At 39.2% G+C, this 26405-nt stretch overlaps 1 protein-coding gene across 4 annotated transcripts in view; it reads left to right on the forward strand.

Annotated features, from left to right (window-relative positions):
* LOC149279560 (guanine nucleotide-binding protein G(olf) subunit alpha-like) overlaps positions 1-26405 on the forward strand; it is a 117796-nt gene that overhangs the window by 91227 nt on the left and 164 nt on the right. For all 4 annotated transcript variants that reach the window (XM_089501036.1, XM_089501037.1, XM_089501038.1 and 1 more), the window contains exons 5-11: positions 2888-2985; positions 20896-20950; positions 22419-22492; positions 22845-22903; positions 23475-23595; positions 23992-24122; positions 25188-25255. In XM_089501036.1, coding sequence (XP_089357162.1) covers positions 2888-2985; positions 20896-20950; positions 22419-22492; positions 22845-22903; positions 23475-23595; positions 23992-24122; positions 25188-25255 — 606 coding nt within the window. The remainder of the gene's footprint in view (positions 1-2887; positions 2986-20895; positions 20951-22418; positions 22493-22844; positions 22904-23474; positions 23596-23991; positions 24123-25187; positions 25256-26405) is intronic.

The raw sequence follows: 26405 nt of genomic DNA on the forward strand, positions 1-26405 counted from the left end.
CATTTAGTAAAATATTCACTAGTGTAATATACAAATCACATTGGTTAGGGAATACACAAAGGAGGCCTTTCACATTCAATGGGGATACGGTCAGCTTGTGCAACTTTTGTTTTTGGCCAGCCTCATAACCAGGATACTGTGTTTAGCTGGGTTGAATGTTTGTATCAGCCTGTACATCATAATTCACTTTATTATTTATAGCATTGCTGGGTACAGGAAGCGCAAGAAGCAGGATGGCTTTGTGGCATTCTACTGTCGGGATTGTTACAGGTTATTGCTTTCAGTAATGTTAACTGGCAAATGAGGTTATACCTGCTGACCTCTTTTGTGATTTCCGTCCCTGTTTGTGTTTTTTTTTTTGTTTTGTTTTTTACTACTTATATTACCATTATTCATTATTATTTCCACCTCTCTGACCTCAGATGAACCTTGTGAAGTGCTGAGCAGTTGGATAATAAACACTGTTGTTTGTGCAGTAAGTGAACTGTTGTAGGGTCCTGTTTTTAATATCGTTCCTCATCAAATGCCCACACATGGTGAAGCTGTCAAGAGGCTCATTTGCTGTTGGATGGTCAATGTTTGATTATTGACATTTTGCAAACAGAGTTGGCCTACTTATTCGCAGCCATAAAGCATAAATAAGGTGTCACTTATTTTATATGCGATGACAATTTGAATGTGCACCCTTCCCAAATGTTGCAAATTGAGGATTTTTTGGGGGGCATTTTGGGAATAAGAACCATCCTCCTCAAACTAAATATATGTAGTATATCCTAGTCCTTATATGAATCATGGACCATCATGAATAGGTTGAATTGATGCATATATATGACTTTCAATCTTGCAAAACTAAGCTGTTATTAGGCAACTCCAATAATCACTTAATACCCTTACATACAGACAGCTTTGATGTAGTCCAGTCTACCTGGATGTCCACATACCCCTGCCTTACCTTATAGATATATCAATTTAGAATCTCCAAACCATGACTTTGGCAAATGTCACTATTCTCGGTTTCATTTATGCGGAAAACTGTAACGGCAACAGATCTCTCCCTAATTCCTCCCCATTTACCATTCTGTTATGGTACGCCTCTTTCTCATCTCTAGATTTAGAGGTGCACAGCACAAAGAATGCACATTAAAGTATGTAAGTACTTTATTGTGCATTCATTAAACCTACTATAAAAAGCCTCCTCATAGTCTGATATGTTGCACGACTTATTAGCTGAAGCAACCAATCGGTAGCATGAAAGCACTCACATTGAAATGAAAGGGAGCGTTTTCTGTGCATTAGAGGTCCCATTAGACAACCCAATGCCAAAATAGTAGGGGCAGAGATGGGGCAGATGTGTGAAGGCGATTTCTGCAGAATCACTCCATGCATTTGCAAGGAGGGACCCACATGAAAATTTAAATGGAGCCACTCAGCTTTGAATCAATGGAGGATTGTGTAGAACTCTGTTGTAGCTCCCACAGTGGCTATTCAGGAATGGCAGGTGGTGACTTCTTGGGCTCACCTTTCCCTATAATGTTGGGCTAGCCTGGCTCCTGTCTGCCTCTTGTCACTTACCCCAGCACAGGTTTCCTGATTCAGGCACCTGAAATGTTGGGGCATGTTGTAAGGTAGCCACATGGGAGCTTTGATTGAGGCGTGTGCTACAAAAGCATAGACCCCAATTTCATGGCTTGGTGGGCTTCTTTGGGGAGATCTCTTTTGTCCCTGAGAGACCCTTGATCCCCATTGCCCACAAAAGTTGGACTACTTACAATGAGGAACGCTACAGACTTCTTTTATCTGCTGTGCCTGTAAAAGGCATTTGTTGATTTAGTTCTGGGGTGTCTGACAACGCTTTTGTGTCAAAGAAAATTCTTTGGCAGCATAGCAACAATTATTTTTTGTGTTGCAGAAGTGGAAACATCAGTTTTGTGCCGACATACAAAAACAAACTAGATATAAATAGAATGTTGTATACTTGTTTGTTATGTACTACAGAATGTTGTATTAGCAGACCTTAGAAAATAGTATAGATGTTACTGTATCACATTTGTGTCTTTTGTACGTATTTGCTTTAAAATATTACTCTGCATTTGTCCATGTAAAGTGATTCTGTGCTAATGGTTCAAAGATTACGGTTTCGACCTGTTTTAGCAAATCTCATTACAAAAACTTGAGACGTTCGACAAAAGCACAGCTACTATATTAAAAATTATTTTCAGTGCTTGTTGGTATGTATTTATACAACAAAGTGCATGATGCCAGGAAAAGCTGCTTATTGCGATGTAAATAGGTGGTTGTGGTATTCATGGTTTGTTTTAATGAAGGGACATAATGAGTTGAGACATGGCAGCATAGTGTTGACGGAGCCATCATTGTTGGGTAGATTGGCCAGATCTAGTCTGGACTTTATGGTCCCCAAAAATAAATTCTTGTGTCTCCAGGTTGATGTTGGTCCCAGCATGATGATTATTCAGTCCACTTTAAAATATTGACCTCAAATTAATTTTCTATCATCTTCTCCTAATCTCTTTTGGCCACCCATTTAAGTAAGTGTATTTAAGTAATGTTGGCATGTAGCCCCTACAAAACATGACTGCGTTCTGTAGTATTCCTGAATAGTCACAGAAATTGATTCTATATATATTAAGTAGATGGGAAATACAATTAACTTGGGTTTGTCATGGAGTATTAATATTTACTACCCCTAAAAATCTCGTGCAGCCCCGTTCTCTTTGTAGCATTAAGATAGGAGATGACAAATGATGGTAATAGCAAGACTGCATCCATAGTTTTTTTGAGTTCATAAAAAAAAAATCCAAGCAAAACACACTTTGATATTAACCATCTATATGCTGTGATGGCTTATTTCATTTTTTTTCTTTTCTAGGAATTTTTTGAACACGCACAAAGACTTTGGGATGACGATGGTGTGAAGGCATGTTTTGAGAGGTCAAATGAATATCAGCTCATTGACTGCGCACAATAGTAAGTTGGCCTTTAGTGGATCTTTTTTTCTTAACGGTAAATGCTAAATATATAAATATTTACTTGAGTGTATGATATACTAATAATTTATCTGATAACCAGCTTTTTGGTTAGTGTTTTTTTTTGGTGGGGGTGGGCTTGTACACTTCAGATAGACTGAGCTGGCTAAGTGGGTTTTGTTTCTCAATGAAAGGACCCATTTTAAACTTGACATTTGGTGACCTGCACTAGGGCAGGTTATGGGAACCTAAATCTTGTGGGAACATATACTTCATCTATTTGGTTATCAGTATCCATCATGTAAAAGTTCAATTTATATGTTCAATTGGGTGAATGAAACAAAATATTTTTCTTGGCGTTTGAACAGAAGACGGAGTGCAGTCAAGTCCGTATGAAAACACAGGTGTAGAATTCTCGCTGAGCTGTCATTTTATTTAGCATTAGCTATCACAGACCACAGCTTTTTCCTGTATTGTTTTACGTGCTCCGTACAGCAGTTTTAAACAATGACTGTCCCAACGAACCAACATCCCAGGTTTCTCCCAAAAGTGCTTAAGGAATGAAACACTAGATTTGGCGCACGACTACAAAACATATTTAGAATTTATCATGGTGGTTGTCCTCTGTGCAGTTTTGCTTAGAACAGGAGGGACTGACCTATTTAGTGAGTGTACATTGTGGAGGAAGAAGTTGTTAGGAAAAGGGTGTTATCACCAAAGCAAAGTGCAGCTGGAATGTTTTCATTTATTGCCATGGTGTTGTGTAAAAAAACACATACCTCCCAGCAGTCCTGATTTAAAAATGTACCTCTTGAACACTTTGGGGTTTATTCACTAAAAGGAGAGTTCTCAGGAGAGTTTTGATTTTTGACGCTGTCACTTCACTAGTCATTACAAAGGGCCAGCATTGGCAGGTTGCTTCAACAAGAATAGCTGAGCTGACCCTGCATAATGCATAATTTAATGTGCAATGAAGATTTGGAGAGCTCTCACTAATTTAACTATACACTACACTATACAGGGTCATCATGGGGACGGACCTTCGCAATGTATAGGAGCTGAAACACAACTCTCCTGCAAAGCCTCCTGTGAATCCTTTATTATTATTACTAGCATACTAAATAAACCCAAAGAAAAAAAAAATTATGGCTCAAAAGAAATAGCCTTTGCTATCTTTGTTGTAGACTTCTATGTATGTTTTTTAAAAGAAACATTGCACATTAAAAATTGCCTGGGACAAAAATGAGTGCTTGGTCAAACATTTCTTGCATCATGCTGAGACTTCATATGGAACAGCATGCTATATTCTGTGGTGCACACAAGTCCCAAACTTGAACCAATCTGCAATGATCATCAGCTTCGGTGAGCAATAACAAGAGAGTTATGCCGGTCCTGGAAAAAGCAAGTTATCATCATTAACGTTCTCCATGGTTTACACATAAGGTGTAGGTTTTTTTTAACATTTGTAATAACATATTTAAACAAAATATAACTTATCACATTGGTTTATATAATTAAAAAAAAAAAACATTAAAATATACAATGAAGGAAAAAATTATTGCTGATTTTGTACGTTTGCCAACTGACAAAGACATGATCAATCTATAATTTTAATGGTAGGTTTATTTGAACAGTGAGAGACAGAATAACAACAAAAAAATCCAGAACGCTCTTAAAGGGAGTGCTCCTAATGTCAACTTGTTACCTGTATGAAGGACCTGTCCACAGAACCAATCGGATTCCAAACTCTCTGCCATAGCCAAGACCAAAGAGCTGTCCAGTGATGTCAGGGACAAGATTGTAGACCTACACAAGGCTAGAATGGGCTACAAGACCATCGCCAAGCAGCGATGGTAACAACAGTAGGTGTGATTATTCGCAAATGGAAGAAAAACAAAATAACTGTCAATCTCCCACGGGCTGGGGCTCCATGCAAGATCTCACCTCGTGGAGTTTCAATGATCACGAGAGCGGTGAGGAATCAGCCCAGAACTACACGGGAGGATCTTGTCAATGATCTCAAGGCAGCTGGGACCGTAGTCCGTAGAAGGACTGAAATCCTGCAGGTCCCCCTGCTCAAGATAGCACATGTACAGCCCATCTGATGTTTGCCAATGAACATCTGAATGATTCAGAGAACTGGGTCAAAGTGTCGTGCTTAGATGAGAACAAAATCGAGCTATTTGGCATCAACTCAACTCACTGTGTTTGGAGGAGGAGGAAAGCTGCCTGTGAGCCCAAGAACACCATCCCCACCATCAAACATGGAGGTGGAAACATTATGCTTTGGGGGTGTTTTTCTGCTAACGGGATAAGGCAACTTCACAGCATCAAAGGGACGATGGATGGGGCCATGTACTGTCAAAACTTCCCTCAGCCAGGGCATTGAAAATGGGTCGTGGATGGGTATTCCAGCATGACAATGACCCAAAACACACAGCCAAAGCAACAAAGGAGTGGCTCAAGAAGAAGCACATTAAGGTCCTGGAGCAGCTTAGCCAGTCTCCAGACCTTAATCCCATAGAAAATCTGTGGAGGGAGCTGAAGGTTCGAGTTGCCAAACATCCGCCTCAAAACCTTAATGACTTGGAGAGGATCTGCAAGGAGGAGTGGGACAAAATCCCTCCTGAGATGTGTGCAAACCTGAAGGCCAACCACAAGAAACATCTGACCTCTGATTTGCCAACAAGGGTTTTTCCACCAAGTATTAAGTCATGTTTTTCAAAGAGGTCAAATACTTATTTCACCGAGTAAAATGCAAATCAAATTATAATGAAATGCGTTATTCTGGATTTTTTTTTTGTTATTCTGTCTGTCGCTGTTCAAATGAACCTACCATTACAAATAAGTGCTGATCATGTCTTTGTCAGTGGGCAAACATAAAAAATCAGCAGGGGATCAAATAATTTTTTCCTTCACTGTAGTCATACCAGGAGCTTCTCAGGGCTTCTCCCACTTCAGCACGCCTGGCTTCATGAAGGAATGGGGCTAGACACACACAGTCGGAGAGTATTGGGTGGGCAAGCGGAGGAAGTTGCAGGATGTAGGCAGAGTGGTCCGGGAATCGTTGCGAACAACAACCGCTCACCCGTCTGGAGAAAGAAAGAGAGAAAAAAAAAGACCTAGAGACTCTGGAAAGCAGGGGTTCACCCAGATACTCAGGGTCAACCCAGATTTTTCCCAGGTATAATTATAGCATTAGAGAAAATTGGCAAATCTGCTTTACGTAATTACTTATTTATACCATTGCACAAATTGTCTGATGGCATCAAAGGGGTTAAGACAAGCAGTCCCCAGAGATAAATATTTGGGTTGTGAAGGTTATCTTTTCAATTGTCTGCAGACAATGAGTCTATTGTCTACACAGGCAGGTAAAGCTTTTTTATATTAGGTGATGGCCAACCTTTGGTCAGTAAAAAAAAAAAAACACATTTCCATTTACATTGTGCTTCACTTATCAGGTTTCCTGAACAGTGGGAATTTCCCAAAGCTGCGTTATTATATTTTCATTTTTCCCCCCGCCAATCTGCTATCACCTTTTATTTTTATTAACATAAGACATTAGAACAAAAACATCTAATGATCAATTTTTTTGCACTACATTCTGGTAGAAAGCGTGCTATGTTATTAGGAATAAATGGCTGCCTCACCAGTTTGGCTGGTCCCCTAAAACTGATGCTAGATCAGTCGTTAAAGAGGTACTCTCACCCCCCCCCCCCAAAGTGGTGGTATAGTTGTGTAGTCAGTAGGATAGCTAGTGTTGTGTGGTTTCGTAGGTAGTTGTTAGGTAGATCAGTGTGCTGGGAAACTTACCTAAAGCCAGACTTTAGACAAAACCAGACAGTGCTATCCTCTGGCATCAGATGGCCCTCATGTGAAGCTGAGAATAAATCCACATTTTACAGTCTTTATGGTAATACACAGTTTCCATATGGAATGTCCAATGCCATTTATGTACACAATAACATAGTTACACAATTACGTGGCATGCTACATTACATGTGACATAAACTTTACAGTGTCTTGAGCTCCATGAGGCTTCCTGGTCGTGATGACATAGGTTGTAGAGTTCCAGAGGATCATGGGCGGGGGAATAATTGCATGAAACAAACTAACATTAAATAATTATGATTTCTTAAGATAAAGCATTAATTGTGTATTAATGATTTAATAAAACTAATCTTGGGTACAGTGTTGGAAATTCCCATTTAAGTGGCAGGTTGGCATCTTCAGTATGTAGAGATCGGTCAATACTCCATACTGTCTTATTAATGTTGATATTGACTGTTCTGTAAGTGAGTGAGCAGATCTTGGTTTCAAGAACTGTTTTGGACACCAATAAATTTAATGGTGATTTATATAATTGTATTATTCATTTTCCAACCAAAATCCTCTTCCTGTTTTAGACAAAAAGATTACTGTGCAAGCATCAAAGATTTTTATGTAAGGCATATGATAGTATGGTTGTTTCCTAAGCTTGGAGCGCTTTAGAAAGAGAAGGAAGCCTTGTTTTAACACTTTATGAATAAACTCACTATATACTTTATGTAGTTTACACATGCTAAGGTTAACAGACCCTTCAGTCTAGGTGTTTTCTAACATTACTCATTTACATACGGTGATACATTTGTTGAGTGTAGAATGAACCCATCCCTTCAGGAACATAGGTGTGTTGAAGGGCATTTAGACACTTCAGCTTCAACAACTTGCACTTGCATAAGACGTGTTTAACTAAGCAGGCTTTTATTAGCATTTCCATAAAGAACCATGCTGGTGTAGTGCTGGTGTAAAGAATTTCACCAAAGCATCACATAACTGCTTACAATGGCACCCTACAGGAACAGAAGTTTATTGGAACAAAATCAACTAAAACACATTTTTGTTTAGGGCTACTCTTCATCACTATATAAAACCCTATATTTACAATAGCGGTCCATTGGACAGTTCAACAATTGCTTTGTCGGCCTCAAGAGCTAGACACTTTTTCACCACTCCATAGTCCCTGTTGTAGTGTGACACAACTCACCTGTTTATACATTTTTCAGATTAAAGTACTTAACAAAAATAATTGTGCACTCCTTAATTTGGAAGGTGTTTTGGTTTTTTTTGTTTTGATTTTTTTTTTTAATCAAATGTCCTTTCTACCATTTTACAGTGTATAATAGGGTTAATTCTGCAGATTTGGGTTTCTGAACATAAGAGTTTCTGTATTGATTTGTATTGTAATCAAACCTTACATCAAAAGGGCAGTATACTTGCCATAGTCCTGGCAAGAACTATTACTTAAGGTTGAAAAATGGGCATCGTAATGGTAGTACAAATATGTCTTTGTATGCAAAGCTTGAAGTAGCTACAAGGAACTTAGTGTGCTGGCTTTATTGCAAAACACCATTCACCGTTCACTGACCTCACGTGGCTTGAAGGCAGTATTTGTCTCCATAGAGGTTGCACCACCAGCCTATAATGTGACCCTCAGTTAACAAATGCTGTTCTGATCATATTGAGTATTTGGAAGCAGAATGAGTTGAAGGTATCGGTCATTCCTTTGCCGTGTGTCTACTATAGTAAAGAGGAAACTTTGTACCTGAGATCCTGTTGTAGTCATGTTCAGTGGGTTCCACTAAGAGTAACACTTAACTATGCATTCCATAGGTTCTTAATGACCATAATGTTGACTCTGGTATTCCGTGTTTAAGGTCAAACTATGCCTTGATTGTATAATTTTGTTATGTAAATGTTTTTGTCAAAATATGTTCCTTCATTAATGAGTATATTTAACTGGCACGTATACTTCCCAAGTCAACAGATGCCTACAAGATCCAAAACGCTTATTAATTAGAAGGTGTTTTAGTTCTGGCCTAATTTTCCCCTTGTTGAAATGACGGACTGGGGATTAAAATTAATCCTGGCCAGCCACCACGAAGTGTCCGTGGCAGCATGCTACACTTTTGCTGCACATTAAACTACGGGATTGGTTCCACAAGAATTAAAAGTACATGGGAGGTACCTGGCCTACCAGGCATTTCCCTATTGAACCCAAAGGCCAAAGGTCTTGCACTTCTAATTCAACAATGTATTCATATCAGAAGCAAGGCTCAACTAAAACATATTTATAATGATACAAAAGCCTGTTTGTATCAACATGTAGTAGAAAACATGTATCATATCCGTGTAAAAAGGTTTGTTTTTAGAACATTTATTTTGTAGTGGCGATTTGACTTGGTTCACTATGCATTATGGAAGGCCAGCTCCAATAAGCTTCAAGAAAGACCCCAATTTGCATCACCCCTTCCTGCATAGGCCACATCTATCACATGGTAAACTCCACCCTTCCTCTTCTGGTCCCACTCCTCCTATTTAGGCTCCGGCTTTTCTTCGAACTCCACCTTCTTCCTTTCTGTATATTAAGGGTGGATACAAAGTACCTACTTTGTTGCTTTGTGCACCATTCAACCATTTTCACCAAGATCAGTCATCCATATCAACTGTGCTAGAAAGATCACAGATGCTTATCACTGATTGGTTGCATCAGCACATGGTCAGTCCATGATGGGAGCATTATGCGTGTAAAAAGATTTAGGTCTATCCCACACCTGTTTAAATTCCCTCACTGCATCAGCTTCCACCACTTCTGTTGGGAGACTTCCATTTATCTACTACCCTCTGAGTAAAGTAGAACTTCCTTCTTTTATATCCCTCTAGTTGTAGACTATGACCTCTTGTTCTAACATTGCTCCTCATTTCAAATAAGCTTGCCTCCTGTACTTTAATTCCCTTTAAGTATTTAAATGTTTTTATTGCATCCCCCTCTCCTGTCCTCCAACCTTTACATATTGAGATAAATTAACCTTTCCTGATAAATTCCACTTACCATTTCTGTAGCTCTCCTCTAAACTCTCTCCCAATGTGTCCATATCAAAAGGCTTACTCCACCATACATCTTACTCCAGTTGCCTTTGGTAGATGTTTGTAGTGATTTTAATCTTTTGTAAGCGCCACACACCCACTTCTCAGTCATGGTTAGATGTTCCAGATGCATTACTTTCAGAAAGCTCACATACTTTTTAAGTGTTAAGACCATTGGCTAAACTAGGCCAGTGGAGCTAATGTCTTTTTATCAAAGCGGTGTGGGTTTGCGTTGATATGCTGTGGTAAAGGAAGAGGATGTCATGTAGATATGATGAGTGATTAGCACTAAATATAGCTCTGTATAACTAGCAGAGAAAGCCCTGTTTCATATGAAGAGCCACACAAACACTACTGAATACAAGGAAACGGTTTTAACTGTTTCATTGCCATAGCCTTAATCATTCATTCTACCGGAACTTCTTGAGAATAAGGCGGATGGACGAAATGGTTGTGTTCTCAGTGAGCAGGCTTCCTTCTGCTGCTAAAAAGCTGGAACGAGTTTTCAAGAAACAAAACATTACTTTTGGATATGTCAACTTGGCTTCTCTCCATGTCCTTAAAGTACTCTCAGCTGACTTTCTTAGTACATGGCGTTTATTATAATTATTAAAACAAGAAAAGAAACTATTGTTGTGATGATCACGGGTTTTCCTTTTACATTTCAACCTTGTGTTATTAAAATATTTTAGAGAATGGGGTTTTATGACTAATAAACCACAAGAGTTTTTGTTGAGGGACTCGCCCTATTGTGTCTGTCACTTTAGTATATCTTAGAACTAAACTGAGAACCAATATTTCAATATATTTTTATGCACGTGTGTAACCTGGTTTTATTTCATTTTATTGCAATAAATGTATTTTACCTGCAGACCACCTGTCATTGTTATCAGTCATGTCATGTTTTGGGTGGCTTTCCCTGCTCAGGAGCCACACTGAGTTGAGTTTGAGTTGAGTTTATTCTTTCCTCCATAGACATTCGTTAGTGTCTGATTGGGTGGTTATGGCTGAGCCTTGCTGTTGTTGTTTACCACAGGCAGTATGATAAGAACACATAGGAGTATTGAATATGCAGCTGCCTGAAAACATAATTTGAGACAAAAAACAGTAATGTAAAACTGTCTACTTTTGTCTGATTGCACCATTTATTATACCTGTTTTCTTTTGAGTCCACCTCTTTCATTCAGTAAGTTCTTTTCCCTTACATGCCCCACTTTTCTCCCCTCTATGTCCCAGGACAAGCTTATACAGAAGTAATTGTAGACACAAAGACCCAGTTATGGATGCAATGGAAAATGTGTAATAACCCCAAGCCTTTAGTTACATTTTTATGTCCCACTTCAAACATCAAAACTAATAAATCTTGTATGATTTTAAGTAGAAATATTTGAATTTGTGAACCTCTATATTGTAACAACAATAGTTTAATAAAAATGAGAAACTGGGTGGTCACTCATATCTTCCTTATTTTGTTTACCTTCTGTACAAGTAAAATAAATCATAAAATGTGTTTCTACCATCCCACATTTCATTGTTTCTACCAATAGGCTCTGTCCCACTATTATAAAAAGGGCAATGCCAAAATTCCCAATAACATTAACATTGACACACATTAAGCCATACTGGTACAGAAGGAGAATAGGACCCTGCCCCTGCTAGCTTACAATTTGTAATGCAAGCCTGGTAGTTCCAGAGACATGCTTTGCATCAAATGTCAGGCTTGTAAGGAGAGCTTAATTGTGTGATATGAAAAAAAAATGTAAAATTAATATTGAGATGATTCCTGTGGACTTACATAATCACTAGCCAGTATACCCATCATTAAAGTCACAGTAAGTGTCCCCTAGTGAGATCCAGGTTGCCAATCCATTGGTTTACCAAACACCACTCTGTCTCTCTGATGTCAGCATGAATGTAGACTATATGGCCAAAAGTATGTGGACACCCCTCCTAATCACTTCCTTTATTAGTTTCAGCCACACCCATTGCTAACAGGTGTATAAAATACAGCACATAGACAGCCATCTCCATAGATAAACATTGGCAGTAGAATGGCTCACACTGAAGAGCTCAGTGGTCACCTTTGTTACAATTCAGTTTGTTAAATGTCTGCCCCAGTCCACTACTGTTGCTATTATTGTGAAGTGGAAGCATCCAGGAGTAACAACAGCTCAGCCACAAAGCAGTAGACTACGCACACTTGCAGAGCGGGGCTGCTAAGTGCAAAGCACGCACAAATCACCTGTCCTCTGGCATCACTTACTTCCAGAGGCAGTTTGGAACTCTGTAGTAACATTAGCACAAACACTGTGTTAGGCTGAGCAGCTGCACACAATCACAGGTCACTATGCCAATGGTTGACGAGTGGTGTAAAGTATTCCACCACTAGACTCTGCAGTAGTGGAAAGGTGTGCTCTGGAGTGAAAAATCACATGTCACTATCACGTGCAAAGACCTTTGTGGACAAGGCTATGCTTCCAGCTTTGTGGGAACAGTTTGGAGAAGACCCTTCTTTATTCCGGCATGACTCAGCCCCAGTGCATAAAGCAAGGTCCGTAAAGTTTGGTGTGGAGGAACGCGATTGATCTGAACCTCCTGGGTTCCCAAAGGGAAATTCCCATTTAAAAAGTGTTAATAGTAGGTATATCAAAGGAAAAGGTCAGTAAGATGCTAGATTGTTTAGGAGGATTTATGATTATGAAGAGAAAAATATATATTAATCCTGCCTTATAGATCCCTCTTAACTTAGAGAACTGTGTCCAGTCTGGAAACCATAGGTTCAGGGAGAAGCATTCCAAGAATGGCCATTAAAATGGTACATGGTCTTACTAACAAAACTTACCAGGAAAGACTTGGAAACATGAAAGGAACACTGTGATGCATGTGATGGTCAACGTATATATTTTTTAGGGTTTATTTTTGTATGCACGTATACATTGCACATACCAGCTACTTGCCTTGTGCGCCCGTCATTCTTTTACAGAGATAGAAATATTTTAGACCAAGCAGTGAAGACGCTGTAAAGAGCAATTATTTCCTGTGCAGGGGCACACGGAGTACACAGGGTACATCACACTCAGCCACACGAAATAATTGCTCTGCCCCCTACTTCTCATCTTCTTCACTGCTCCTCCCTGCTTGTCACTCTACACACCACCCTTCTGACTCACACACTTTTACACCGTATTCTAACACACTCAGTCTCATACACTGTACACTAACACACACAATAGCCCTGTACACTGTAACTCCGCTAACACGCTCAGTCTAACGCTATATACTGATACCCCACACACATAGAAACATAGACTATAACGCTGTAAATTGAGATTCACACACACTCACACACACCTGCTGATTTCAACCCTGTACATGGTCACCCCCAAAACACACACACGCACTGTAACTCTGTACACTCAGCCTCCGCACACTCATTCTAACGCTGACATACATACACACCTATTCATTCTAACACTGTGACCCACTCATTGTATAGATATCATTTTTTTTTGTGCCTCTGCTGGGACACATACGCTACACCCAGCTACCTACTGTACACACGGCCCTCTTATGAGCTGCCGTGCTTCTAGTTCAATACGTTACGTGCCTCAGTAGGCACCTGGGCTCCGCGGCACCCCCATCATTCAGGCACCCCTGGTGGCTGCCTGGGCCTCTTGGTACTAAGAGCGGCCCTGGGTGCAAATCACAGAGGGTCCATCTTCATCCGCTGATTTATTTTTACCCCTGCAGGTAAACTCAGTATTTTAATATGCATTCAGTGTTCCTAAGGCTGTAAACTGTCCTTTTAAAATGTGCATCATAAGGCAGAGGGGAGACAGAATGTGATTAAATAAAGTCCAAGGGAGCAAAAAGGGAAGCAAGAAATAATAGAGGGCAAGGTTTAGATGGAGAGCTGAGGTGTAGCGTGAGGAGAGACTACTGAACAAGCAGTACAGGCGACCGTCACCAAAGAATTCGAGACCACTAGGGATGTGCAGAAAGTAAGGAATAAGTAAAAAGGGTAGACTGGAGGGGGACCGTTGGCCCATTTCTGCTGCTGCGGTCTATGTATCTGCTTGAAATGAGTCCCGCTGCATGTGTGTTATTTTCCCTGAATCAGGGAAAGCTAACCGCAATCATATGTCACTCTCCCGCTCGCTCGGAGAGGCTTTTTCCCTGTGCAAGCCTCTCTAAACTGGATGTGGAGCCAAGGCAAACTGCAGCTATTTTTAGAAGCACTGCAGAGCAGAAACTGGCTGAGGGTCACGTGTGTCAGACTGAATCAAAAGCGAGTATCCCAGCAATATGCAGTAAACAAAAGGTCAGTAACAGAAAAGCCAGCCGTGGGTGCCTGCGGAGCCGCCCCTGAAGCAGGCTTTGCTAAACCACACGGCTAAATGTGCTGGTTTTGTGTGTGCAGCTGCCATTGTTAATGAAACAGCACCCCCCACCCTGTATTAAGCAAACATGAAATTGATCTGCAAATTAACCACTTGGGAGCTGGAATGATAAGGAACAGAAGGGGGAGGGTGTGATAACCTTAACTCCTTTCTTGCCAGGCAGTACAGTGCAAATGTATGTGAAATAAAGCACATTTAATGCATTAATTAAAGGGACATTCTTCCAACTCTGTGAATTAATTTAGGTTACCGCTCCTTCTGTGTGCCACGTGATATTTAGTAAGTGTTGTATCATTGTAGCCCTAATTAAGCGCAGGCATGCCTTCCACTTGCAATGGACTACAACTCCCATCATCCCAGACAGTTTCTGAGCAGCTCTGATAAAAGTTATTGTCGCAGGGCATCTAGAAGTGGTCTGAAATATCACAGGGCCTGATCAAATAATCTAATTTATCAGACATGGTGTGCATTGTCATCTGCATTGACTGCCGAGCGAGCCTTTTTGTGTGCCATGTAGTGGTTACTGCCCTGTTGCTGGGTATCCTGGATTCATGCACTCGCCCGTTCTGTATGTAAGCTGGAGGGTGAGGACCTACAAGCACGGGAAGGATAACACGTGACATAGTTTAGCCTCCCCACCTTCTATCGGATGCTAATGGGTTAAGTCTAGACAAAGAATATTCTCAATCCCTGGCAGGGTGCAAAAAGGCAGGATTATTGCATCAGTGTTTTGCATTGTGATTACTCTAGTGATACTTCAGGGCCCTTGTGAGTTACTCCCTCTCTTCTAATGAGTAAACTGACAAATGGTAAAAAAAAGAAACAGACTTAACTGTTAACGTGTTTATGTGTCGTGCAAGTGGGTGAAATATCATTGCAATATCCCAGATCATATAGAAAGGCGCACCCGATGAATTGTTTGGAGCTGCCTTGCGGCGCACTTGTAACATCAAAATACTCTTGTAACGTGTGCTTTTCGAAAAAACGGAAAAACATTCCTGCTCAAAAACGAATATATGCAATAAATTGTTACAAAGATGCATCTCACTAGCATTAAACCGAAACCTAGTCTGGTAGTAAACTCCATACAAAAGACCCCTCTTTGATTTAATGGATGTAAGGGATTCAAACCCACATCAGTCCTTGGTCTGGTCCCATAGTGAGGATAGCTATATGTTTATCGCATGCCTGGTCAAATTCCCTCACTGCATTAGCCTCCACCACTTCTGCTGGGAGTCTGTACCATTTATCTACTACCCTCCCAGTAAAGTAGAACTTCCTTACATTACCTTTAAGCCTCTGACCCACTAGTTTTTGACTATTACCTCTTGTCCTAATATTTCTCTTCATTTCAAATAGGCTTCCCTCCTGTACCTTATGAAATCCCTTAGTCTTTCCTGATTTATATCCTGCAAGCCACTTACCATATTATTAGCCCTCCTCTGTTAATATCCTTCTGCAGATGGGGTCTCCAGAACTGTACACAACACGATAGATATCTGGTCAGAGCTCAGCTATAAAGTGTCAGAACCATCTCCCTCTTCCCGCTACTAATGCCTCTCGCTATACAACCCAGCACTCTGCTTGCTTTCTCTGCTTGCCTTATTGAATTGTCTGCTTACCTTTAAGTCTTCAGAAATATTCTGCTTTGGGTGTTTTTTTACTTGGCTGATCTGGGCTTTTAGTGGTCAGTTAAAATGTGTACATTTACGCTTATTTTATTTTATTCTGTACGGAGGGGCATAATTTAATATTGCAGATCAGCATATGATAGAAGAGGAGCTCTGATTATTGTTATTAAAATGAAATATACTTATATTCATCTAATACGTCTACATAAAATAGTGAAGACTAAGTTTTTCTATATAATCTATAATCTGTTCAAAAGGGGGGGGCATAAAGCATAGGAGTGTATTCATTAAAGGTGGCAATGGTAAGAATTCCATGGGAGTAGCAGCAAATTGCAGCATTCAGCTACAGTCTTAAAGGGTGAATGTGGTCCTCTGTGCTGAACGCATGGCCATCATATGGCATAATATCTTTACTCAGAAGGACAGGCGAGGGAAGAGACGCTATGGAGACTATTGTGGCTGGTGTTAAATGGGTTGGTTACAAGGGAGAGTTTATGCGTATTTATATGTAATCCCCCCCCCAGTTGTAGTGCTGCTGGTAATGCGGCACAGAAGCTGCCATCCTATACCTAGGCCAGAATACATTGCTGGATGTACACACATAAATCCTAAATGAAGAAATGGTTTTCCAGGCGCCTTTGATTATTCGTATGTACTAGAGACGTGTACTGAAAATAACTTGATTTGCGTAAATACTACAAATTTCTTAAATTTTAAATATTAAAACTCTGAATGTGAGTTTAGAGTTTTTTTGAAAGCTGCCCATCGGAATTAAGGCTGACGCGTCTGTTGTAATGGATCCCCCAAATGATTCTGAATCCTTGGCTTGCAGTCCCATGGAAGCATGGCAGCACCCCTATTAGATCTTAACATAGTCGCCTGGAAAAAAAATCTGTTCACCAATAGAGAATAGTCCAGTGACTAATTTTTTAAAAACTTTTTAATTACAGGTTTTTACCTTCTATGCGCCTGTTAGAACTCTCTGTATGCCATAGAAGTTACCCAAGAAATGAAGGGTCTCCATACGTAGACGCCAGTGTCGGGGACAAGTGTGGCAGAAGTCATTGGTGCCAATGGAATATTTGCTAAAAAAATATCCACCGCAAAGCCTATTTTTGCCTACGCCTGGTGTTTAAATAGACACACCAATCCCCTGAAAAAAACTTTCATCGGCAACCCACATAGCTGTCTGTGTATTGTTAATATTTTGTGACACAAGATCTATTGGGTTTAACAAAAAAAAAAATAATGGCTTCAAACTACCGGTTTATACCATCTGCTGTGTTCAATGGGTAGAATTCATTTTAAAAACAAAAGGTATTTTTAGGAGTATTTTTTTTTTTTCTTTTTAATTTTTATTCGGTGTAATGTATTCCTTATAGAGTGATTTCAGGTTTAAGGATGTGCTAACAGCTGTCATGCGAGAAAACAGGAAGTGCCCATGGCTCATGATAGATGATTGCCTTTTATCATCTGCTGGCACATTTATAGTGTTAATCACTGATCTGGTGCAGGATAACACACGATGGTCCCGGGCTCATGTCAGTGACTTATCTGAGGTACGATCCTTAGTGTAACGCGTGCGTTTTTAAAACGTTTTCATTCGAAAATGGAGCACTCTGCAAGAATGGTTCTGTTAAGGGCACGGTAGTGTGTAACATACAACGTATATGATGAATGAGTAGTGATTTATTTTATTATATATCGGTCTATGTCTCAGAGTTCCACAGTACGTCATAGAACAGCATAAAATCCCATTGTTGCCTATCTGCATATGCGTAAATTAAAAAGTAGAAGTTCTCTAGGATCGCCGAAAGGCTCTTGGATGTCTAGGTGATTAGTAAATGGTAATTTAGAAGCTCTGAATTGTTTTGACTGAGTGATGAATTGATTCTTGGCGAATACGCATGCCATTGCGGATACCTGGGGAGGCTCTGAACATTTCTTCTCATTTGTTACATTTGTGCACGCCTGAAAACAAGGGAGCTAAGGGGTTAATCGTAAAAAACAAACAAACACCTGATAGAGTAATACAGGCATCTTTTTTAATTGTGATATACTCCTAATGCAGGCCAGATTTGTCCAAACTATTAGTTTTTTTTCTAAAAAGTAAAAAACAAGTGTTTTTTTCTAGAAGTACCTGGTAGCGGGTGTCAATACGGACGTGGCGTATACAAATGTAGACCGTATTTCATACAAATATATATATATGATATAATAAAGCCTGGTACCGACCAACGTCAACACCCGTGTGCATATTTTGGGTTGGAGGTAGTAACCCATTCTAGGCGTGTAAAACATGGGAGAAGGATGATTAGTAACTCCTGAATGAATGTACTTCCCAATTACCTGGGATGTATATATTTTATATTTAATTTATCCCGCTTTTGGAAAAACTGGAGTTCCATGTGTGATGTGAAGTGGATGAGGAACCTGGCGAGGTTGGCCTGCTTAGTGTATCTCCCCTATTTATACATGCATGGTGAGATGTAGAGCAGGCACCTGTGTTTGTAATTCTCTGTTTATGAAGTCCACTTTTTTTTTTTGTTGAGGGATATGCATTTCGAAGGTTATTTTTGGAAGGTTTGGCCTTTTGTGTCTGTGTCTGCGCATGTATGCATACATTCATCATTTCCAACCTCGCTCCTAAATCTGCTTTCCATAACTGTCAGCTAGATATCCCGGTCTCTGTAAACTCTGCTGCTCCGAATTTACACAACATGGCAGACCGTGGATATGAATGTTAAAACTTTCAGATTCATCTAGCAGCTGTCTGGGCGAAAATAATTTAGTGTTTATTTTTGGTTAGTAGGAGATTACAAAGAGCCACAGTTTGCTTGGTCTCGGCCGGGGTTAACCCCTTCTGTGACAGAATAAATGAGCAAAAGCATGTTTCTTTTTTCTTCATTCATGGGTTAGCTGTTAGAAATGAATCGCATTTCTATGACCGTGATATATACAGTATATGTATCTGAGGTTGGATGTTCCTCGTTTAGGTTCTGTGTGGAAACATTTAGATTCACAGTTTCCGTGTTCATGGCTGATGTTTAATCACACCTTAACTTGCAGCGTTCAACTTGGTTTCCCTAAATTAGTCAGGGCATTTCCAGTAATACGTTTCATGCTAATGCAGGAATTTGGAGAACATATCTAATGCTAGTCTCAGAAAAAGTCAAGTTATAAGGAAAAACCTTACAGGCTCAGCAACCAATCAGGAAGCAGAGTGCAAGTTAGTAACGACTTGGTACACTTTCTATCGATGGGTTCATTAAAGGTGGTCTTGATGACCGTGGCGATGGGCCCGTTATCCCGTGTAAGGTAGGAAGCGCACTGAAGCATCTGACAAACGCCAGGAAGAAGACAGTAAATCACAGTGCAGAAAGTGCAAGGACAGTTCTCAGAGTTTATATAACTAATGAGCCCCCCCAAAAAAACCTCCTTGTTTCCGTTTCCTCCGGTTCTGTTAATGTTACAGCCATTCCATGCTGTTTAAAGTTCTTCTGTATCAATATTTAGATACCGTGACACATGCGCAGGAATTCTTACGAGATTTAACGATTTCCCACATAAATCTTATGCACACAGAATGCTGTCATGGTGCTTCTCTGTTCATGTGAAGAAAATGAAAGTCCTAGATTGTGCGTCTTTGGGCTCATGTTAAGGGTTAATAGTTATGGTTTAATGGAGATCTCTTGGGCATTGTGTGGCATTACACGCTGAAAAGGGACGCCATTTGTTGGTATACGTATTATATGTAAACAGATTAGGACAATTCAAACATATCCACGCCTTTGTAATGGTGGAGACGCTTGCAGGAATGCATTTAAATGTTTTTCCCTTTGACGTTGAATATCATAGTCCAGGAGCAGTCTTCCCATACACACAGGATTCCATGTTTTTAGTCCTACTTCATGCCAGGCGTGCCGCCATATTTTACTTTGCTGCTTCTTTGGCATTGAGACAGTTATTGAAACACTACGTGTGACACTGAGGTGTCTACACAGAGCCAAACTTGAGGGTAACTTTGGATGGAGATACGATAAGAGGGTCTATAGCGAGCTTCCCCAGTGCTGACCCTTTGGGTGCCTTTATGGACACCACTGTAGCCATCTCCACTCTGCGTGCCATCACCGAGGTGTGTACAGTATTAGTAAAGCCTCTGGATCTCCGGTTACCATTATGTTTGCCTTTTTGGGAGGGAGAGATGTTTTGAACCTTAAACTTTGTATAGACAACTATTAATCCCAGTATCAATTTATCACGAGTAAGTATCTGGTAAACAAATATGATTCTTGCTATAAACATCTCCAGAAATGCTGTGGTAATGCTCGAATTATGTAACTACGCCAAGCCTTCCTTAAATAACCTTTTGCTTGTTGGCACGTAATGAGGGTGTGTGTTCATGTGTTATTTGGAGCGAACAAAATGTAAAGTAGGATACACCAAAAAAAAATGATACAGCAGCAAAATATCTGAATGTAAAATAACCTCTTGTTACTTTTTGTATCACTTTTTGAGGTCAGCGTGTTCTTCCCATAAGGGTGAGGAACATTACGGTGCTATGGATGATCAGCAGTACTTCATAAAATGGCATGGGATATATCCGAAAAAAAATCCTATATTTGAGACTTGTTCCAACTTTGGAGAAATGTCACATCAACACAGTTTCCTGTTTACCAGTTGTACAGCGCCGTGGAATATGATGGTGCTCTAGAAAACAAATAATAATAATGCTCCCTTTTCCAGCCTAAAAGTTAATTGACATGATGCAAACTGCAGAAATACAAGTGAAAGTATGTCCCGTATTGGGAAGGTTAGTTACCTTGTGAGCAGCTGGGAGTTTACTACACATAATGGTTCCCAGAAAGATGGCGCTACCTAGTGGTTAGTGCGGAGCATTGCAACTTCCTGTTGGAAAGCAATGGAAAGTATAATGCAGTGAATATTAAATCATTTTTATTTTGTGTTTTTCAGCTTTCTAGAAAAAATTGACCATGTTCGGCAAAACGACTACACACCAACAGATCAGGTAAGCAGTATTTTTGAGAGAAAATATGAATTGTAACATTACTGCAAATAAACAGATTCTCAGGATGATCTCGTACTTCAGTTTACGCGACTCACCCTGTGTCTTGGGGCATTCACCTATTTCCATTTCGGCTTACTTTGATAAGTTCTATAGGTCTTAGATGGGCAGTTCTAATCCTTTAGATACGGCAGTAAATGTCACAAGACTCCTTTTGAGAGACCTTCCTTCTAGATTGAAAAAAACACTTTTGTTTGAGAACATGCACATTCTAGGGCACATTATATTGTTAAATATCTTGACATACCGCATGTTCACTAATCTATCTAAAGCACTTTTAATTTCTTCCTAAAGGTATATGTTGTTAATGTTACAGACTGTTCTAACTATAGTAAAATGTGCAGTTTAGTTTTTGCTCCCATCTACAATCATTACTTATGGAAATTGACGACCGAAGGCTAACATGCATGACTTATAATATATGCTTCAAGATAATTAGAAACTTTGAATCTTTTGTGCGATCGTTTTGTTCATTTCCGTAGAAACCTTTTTTCTCCTGATTTAAACGTAAGTTTTTTATCACTGCGTGATATACGTCGTATAAACCAGAGAGATGACATAGTGCTTCTATAGAGGTCTTCTGGAATACAGTTTCTGACGTGTGGCCATCAGTCTCATTCAAGGAATTTGTAGGGTTCCATGAAAATAAATGCAGCTATCCTGTCACAGGCTGTACATAGGACTCCATAGAACTCTGCACTCTCTAACTTGGCATTCATGTAAGACAACCATATGCCCCTTGTGCACGTTTTCTAACGAGGTATGACTACCCCACCAAATCGGTCACCGGCTTGGAGTTTGACCCATTTGATGTCGGTGCTGGCTCAGAAATTTCCTGTTACAAGGAGATCACCGTGAACCAATTCCCACAAAGCCCCATGGTTTCTAAAATGTTAATGTGACATTTTAATTTACCATCGTGTATATATTGACATGATTTCTAGATGTTTTTTCCGTTCAGCGGAGTATCCACCTTTTGTTATAAGTCACACCGTCACTTACATTCTTTTTTGATTTTTACGCATTTCTGGGCTTTATTGCACAAACATTTCTAGCAATAAAATAATAGCTAGACACATGTTGGAAGGAACAGCTGTTATTTTTTGTTCCATGACTTCCTTTTAAATGAAATTATTTTTTTTATTTATTTTTTTTTAAAGTCCCCCAACCTCCCACCACCCTGCGGACTGTTTTATTCCCTGCCTTTACTGTCGCACGTGTCAGGGTTCATATCGTCAGCCTTGCGTAGTTAAAACTGACCAGAGACTCTTTGATAATATTCGTTATTTCGGAATTATGTTTGTGATGCAAAATGTTGCTGCTTTGTTGGATATTTTAAAAAGAACGTTAATGTTACCAAATGTCTTTCGCGTGTACTTGCTAACCAACTTTTTTTTACTTGATTTAACAGGACTTACTAAGATGCAGAGTTTTGACATCAGGGATTTTTGAAACGCGATTTCAAGTAGACAAAGTAAATTTCCAGTAAGTGGTGTTTTTCACATTTTTCTTCGCTTTGTATTTGCAGACAATTGTTTTTCATATGCATTTGGGTTTCTAATGACTCTGCTACTTGTGCGCCGTAAGTAAAACCGTCATTTTTTGGCATCGGTGGCTCAGTCTGAAATACCGTCTCGCTACTTTTCTATCTGTGGACAAGAAGGCCCTGAAAATATTCATTGATGTAGTAATCTGGTAATTTGTAATGTTAAGTGCTTTGTTCTTTTTATATACGCCAATATAGACAATACACTCATCTTGTAAGTGCTTTGCAACAACCTTACATATAATGTACAGTCAATGTATTAACTCCTTTTCTTATTTGTGTTTTAAACAGCATGTTTGATGTAGGAGGCCAAAGAGATGAAAGAAGAAAATGGATCCAATGTTTTAATGGTAAGATGCCATATATCAAGCCGCCTATTTTTATAAAGAATGTGTTTTTCTTCTAGCGTTTTTGTGCCCTATAGACTATTTAACCTAGTACTCGGTTGTGAACTCCCAAGAGGCCAAAAAATTAAGGTTGCGAAAGTGGAGGGGGTATTGACTCTGGAACGTACTACTATATAGTATATATAGCATTGGGGTTTATGTAGGTTTTCCTGTGCCTTTTGATATATAAATACATCGGAAGTTTCTGGGATGTAGTACTAGACATGGTACAGTAAGAGCAGTAAAGAGGTAGAATTCACATTGAGTGGAAATTTTGTTCCCCACAAAACAGATAACTCTAAAGGAACGTCTTCGATGAGGGTTAACAATAACCAGCTTCAAGACCAGTGGAGTGTTCATCCATGGCTGGGTTCATATAGACAATGACCAAGAGACATTAATGTATTAAAAAAAAATGGAAGACTAAATAAAAACTATTTCTTTCTATGTTTTACCTTCACTGTTTTGTGATAACATTTGAGCTGTTAAATTTACTAGTCAGCCATTTACAACTTTGTGTTTTTTTGTGTTCCAGATGTCACAGCTATTATTTTTGTAGTTGCCAGTAGCAGTTACAACATGGTTATACGAGAAGATAACAATACAAACAGACTACGAGAAGCACTGGACCTATTCAAGAGTATCTGGAACAACAGGTAAACTAGTTTAAAAACTCAAGTTGGTCATAACCATCCCCTGATTTAAACTATTATCGTTTTATGTCTACCACTGCGTGATATACGTGGTATTTTGCTGCAAAACCAGAAAGATGACATACTATAGAGGTCTTCTAGAATGCAGTTTCTGAAGTGTGGCCATCAGTCCCATTCCAGGAAGTTGTAGGGTTCCGTGAAAAAAAAAAAAAAAAAGCATTATCCTGCAATTATTATATTGTAACTATTCCCAAATTCAGTCATAACCTGGTAAGCTTTCTGCACCTTCTACTTTATGGGCTTTACAGAATTGGGAATGTAGTTATCGTGACAATTTGGCAGTCACCATGACTGTGTTACTTCTGCGTTAAAACGCTCTTCTGTTTTCACGGTCAACAGGTGGTTACGAACTATTTCCGTCATTTTGTTTTTGAACAAACAAGACATGCTGGCTGAAAAGGTCTTGGCAGGAAAATCTAAAATAGAAGACTATTTCCCAGAATATGTCCGCTATACTGTACCTGATGATGGTAAGTGAGCATCAGCCTGTGCGTTACTCTAACCCTGCCCTGTAATTATGACAAGAGTGATGGTCTGCTTTTGTCAACACAATAAAGCAAAACCGGTGGGTAGCCGACAAGCTGCATCTGATGCTGAACTGCAGTTTTGTAATCTTCAACCAGCCATAGTAACGTTGCTTTTTGTTTTAGGATGCTGGCTGAACATCGCTGTAGTCTTAGTTCCACACGCAACAGCCGCAGAGCTAATCCCGCTGTGTATTGTTTGTTATCCCATTATGGCTCATCTGTGTTTTATCATTATTATTAGTATTATTATTGTTTTTTACTACTACACAGCGCTCTTAATGCAGGTCTGGTGTTTAGAAAGAGCTGGACTGTGTGTAATGCTTTAATTATATGTGAGTGAGTTTTGTTAAAAGTGCGTGTGTAATGTACGCGATGAGGATTTGTGCACACGCGTTGAAGCTACACAATAATATATAAATATATAATGTGTGTCCACCCTTGGTGGATTAAACCCAATCTTTGATCCTAAGAGTGATGAAATACTTCTATTAACACAGTAGAGCAAACCTTTATTTTATGGTAAGAAAGAAATCCGTAACTAATATTGCATGTGATCTAAAGTAATTTGTATACAATGTTGTGTGTGTGTGTGTATGTATGTATGTGTGTGTATATATAATAGATATATATATATATATCTCCTTCGTAAGATTTAATCCCCATACTTTATCAGCAGATCTTTACATGATATCATATATCTGTGGTTGGATTGAACATTAAAATGTTAATGTCTGTGAGTTAGCAAAGATAGTTGGGAATGATTCTAATTTGTCTATATTAAGCCAGAAGTAATATAATATGGCATGAAATAGATATATAAAAAGCGTTGTACACCTAAGCACAATAGATACTCATTAATCTTTTTTTCCCCTTCCCAGTAAATTCTGGATAATTATTAAATTCAGTTCATGTACTAAATTATGAGACCCACCATATTGTTTTATTGCAGAAACGTATATATTCCATATGATATTTCTGCATTTAAAGTTTCTTTTGATGTCATTGCAGCAACACCAGATGCTGGAGAGGATCCCAAAGTAACACGGGCCAAGTTCTTCATTCGAGATGAGTTCTTGGTGAGTACATCGTTCACAGATTGTGGTGCATTCTGATGGATTGTGTTTGCTGTACCCGTTCCCAATTTTGGTAGAGAATATTCACATAAAGGAATATGAATCAGCTCGTACTCTGATGAATGTAAGGTATTAGCATCTGGGAGACCCTAATCTGTCAATCTGATGAGCTGCCAAAAAGAACATCTCTCTTCTTTCAAGGTGTTTTGGAGGATTGTGAGAATTGTAATTGTTGTTGGCTACTACAGTCAAAGCACTAGCGTGAAAGCTCCAAAAACACAGCAGCTTGGCATTGATTTTTCATGCACTTTTATCCCCTGGAGTACTGTTTTTTTTTATGTTATAAGTGTTCATTTAAGTGCCATGTGTTGCTTTATAAACAGTTATTTGGCCATGTCAGATAATTAAATGACGAATGCTGTATATTAAAGGTACGCCTAATTTTATCAAAGTACTAACTTTTTTTGGTATAGTTTCATTGCTGGGCATGTGATCATTGAAATGTTTGCGTGTAATGGTTAGTTTGCTCTTATTTGGGGGAGAAATCAACACACCGGTTTATTCATACTATAATACTGCTTTGTTCTTTTTTTAACAGTTCGTTTCTTTAAGACCAAGTATTTTGCGTTATCCACTACTTTTTTCCTGTTTACCCATTTTATGGCGCTGCAGTATATTAATGGTACTATATATAATAAATACATAGTACAACTACTACTAATAATCGTTTTTAGCTACGTGGAATAATAGTGACCTCTAGAGGACAAGTGATGTTCCTGAACACCACACACACACAAAAAAAAAATATATATATATATATATATAATATATATATATATATATATAATATATATAATAGCTTTACATGGTTGGAAAAGGTTGAGACAAACTGCAGTGACGTAACATAGTATTTGGGGGTCTTTTGGCAGGAAACAAGGAGATTGAAACACCAGACATGTATAGAAAATGTAGTACCCTGTTGCACTTGTGAGTTGTGGCACTTCTGGCACTTACAAGAATGAGTTTTAAGCCCATTCTAGTTTAAACATAGGTTAAACTCAAGCCCTTAAACTAAGCAGACTTTTCCATTAAGTAGGAGAGGAAAGCAAATGTTTTCCGCCATCTTGTCTTTTGATAAAATGACGCGTTTCAA

Source organism: Sceloporus occidentalis, unplaced genomic scaffold (genome assembly GCF_023333645.1).
Source record: "Sceloporus occidentalis isolate IW3139 unplaced genomic scaffold, rSceOcc1.0.p SCAF_162, whole genome shotgun sequence".
Lineage (NCBI taxonomy): Eukaryota > Metazoa > Chordata > Lepidosauria > Squamata > Phrynosomatidae > Sceloporus > Sceloporus occidentalis.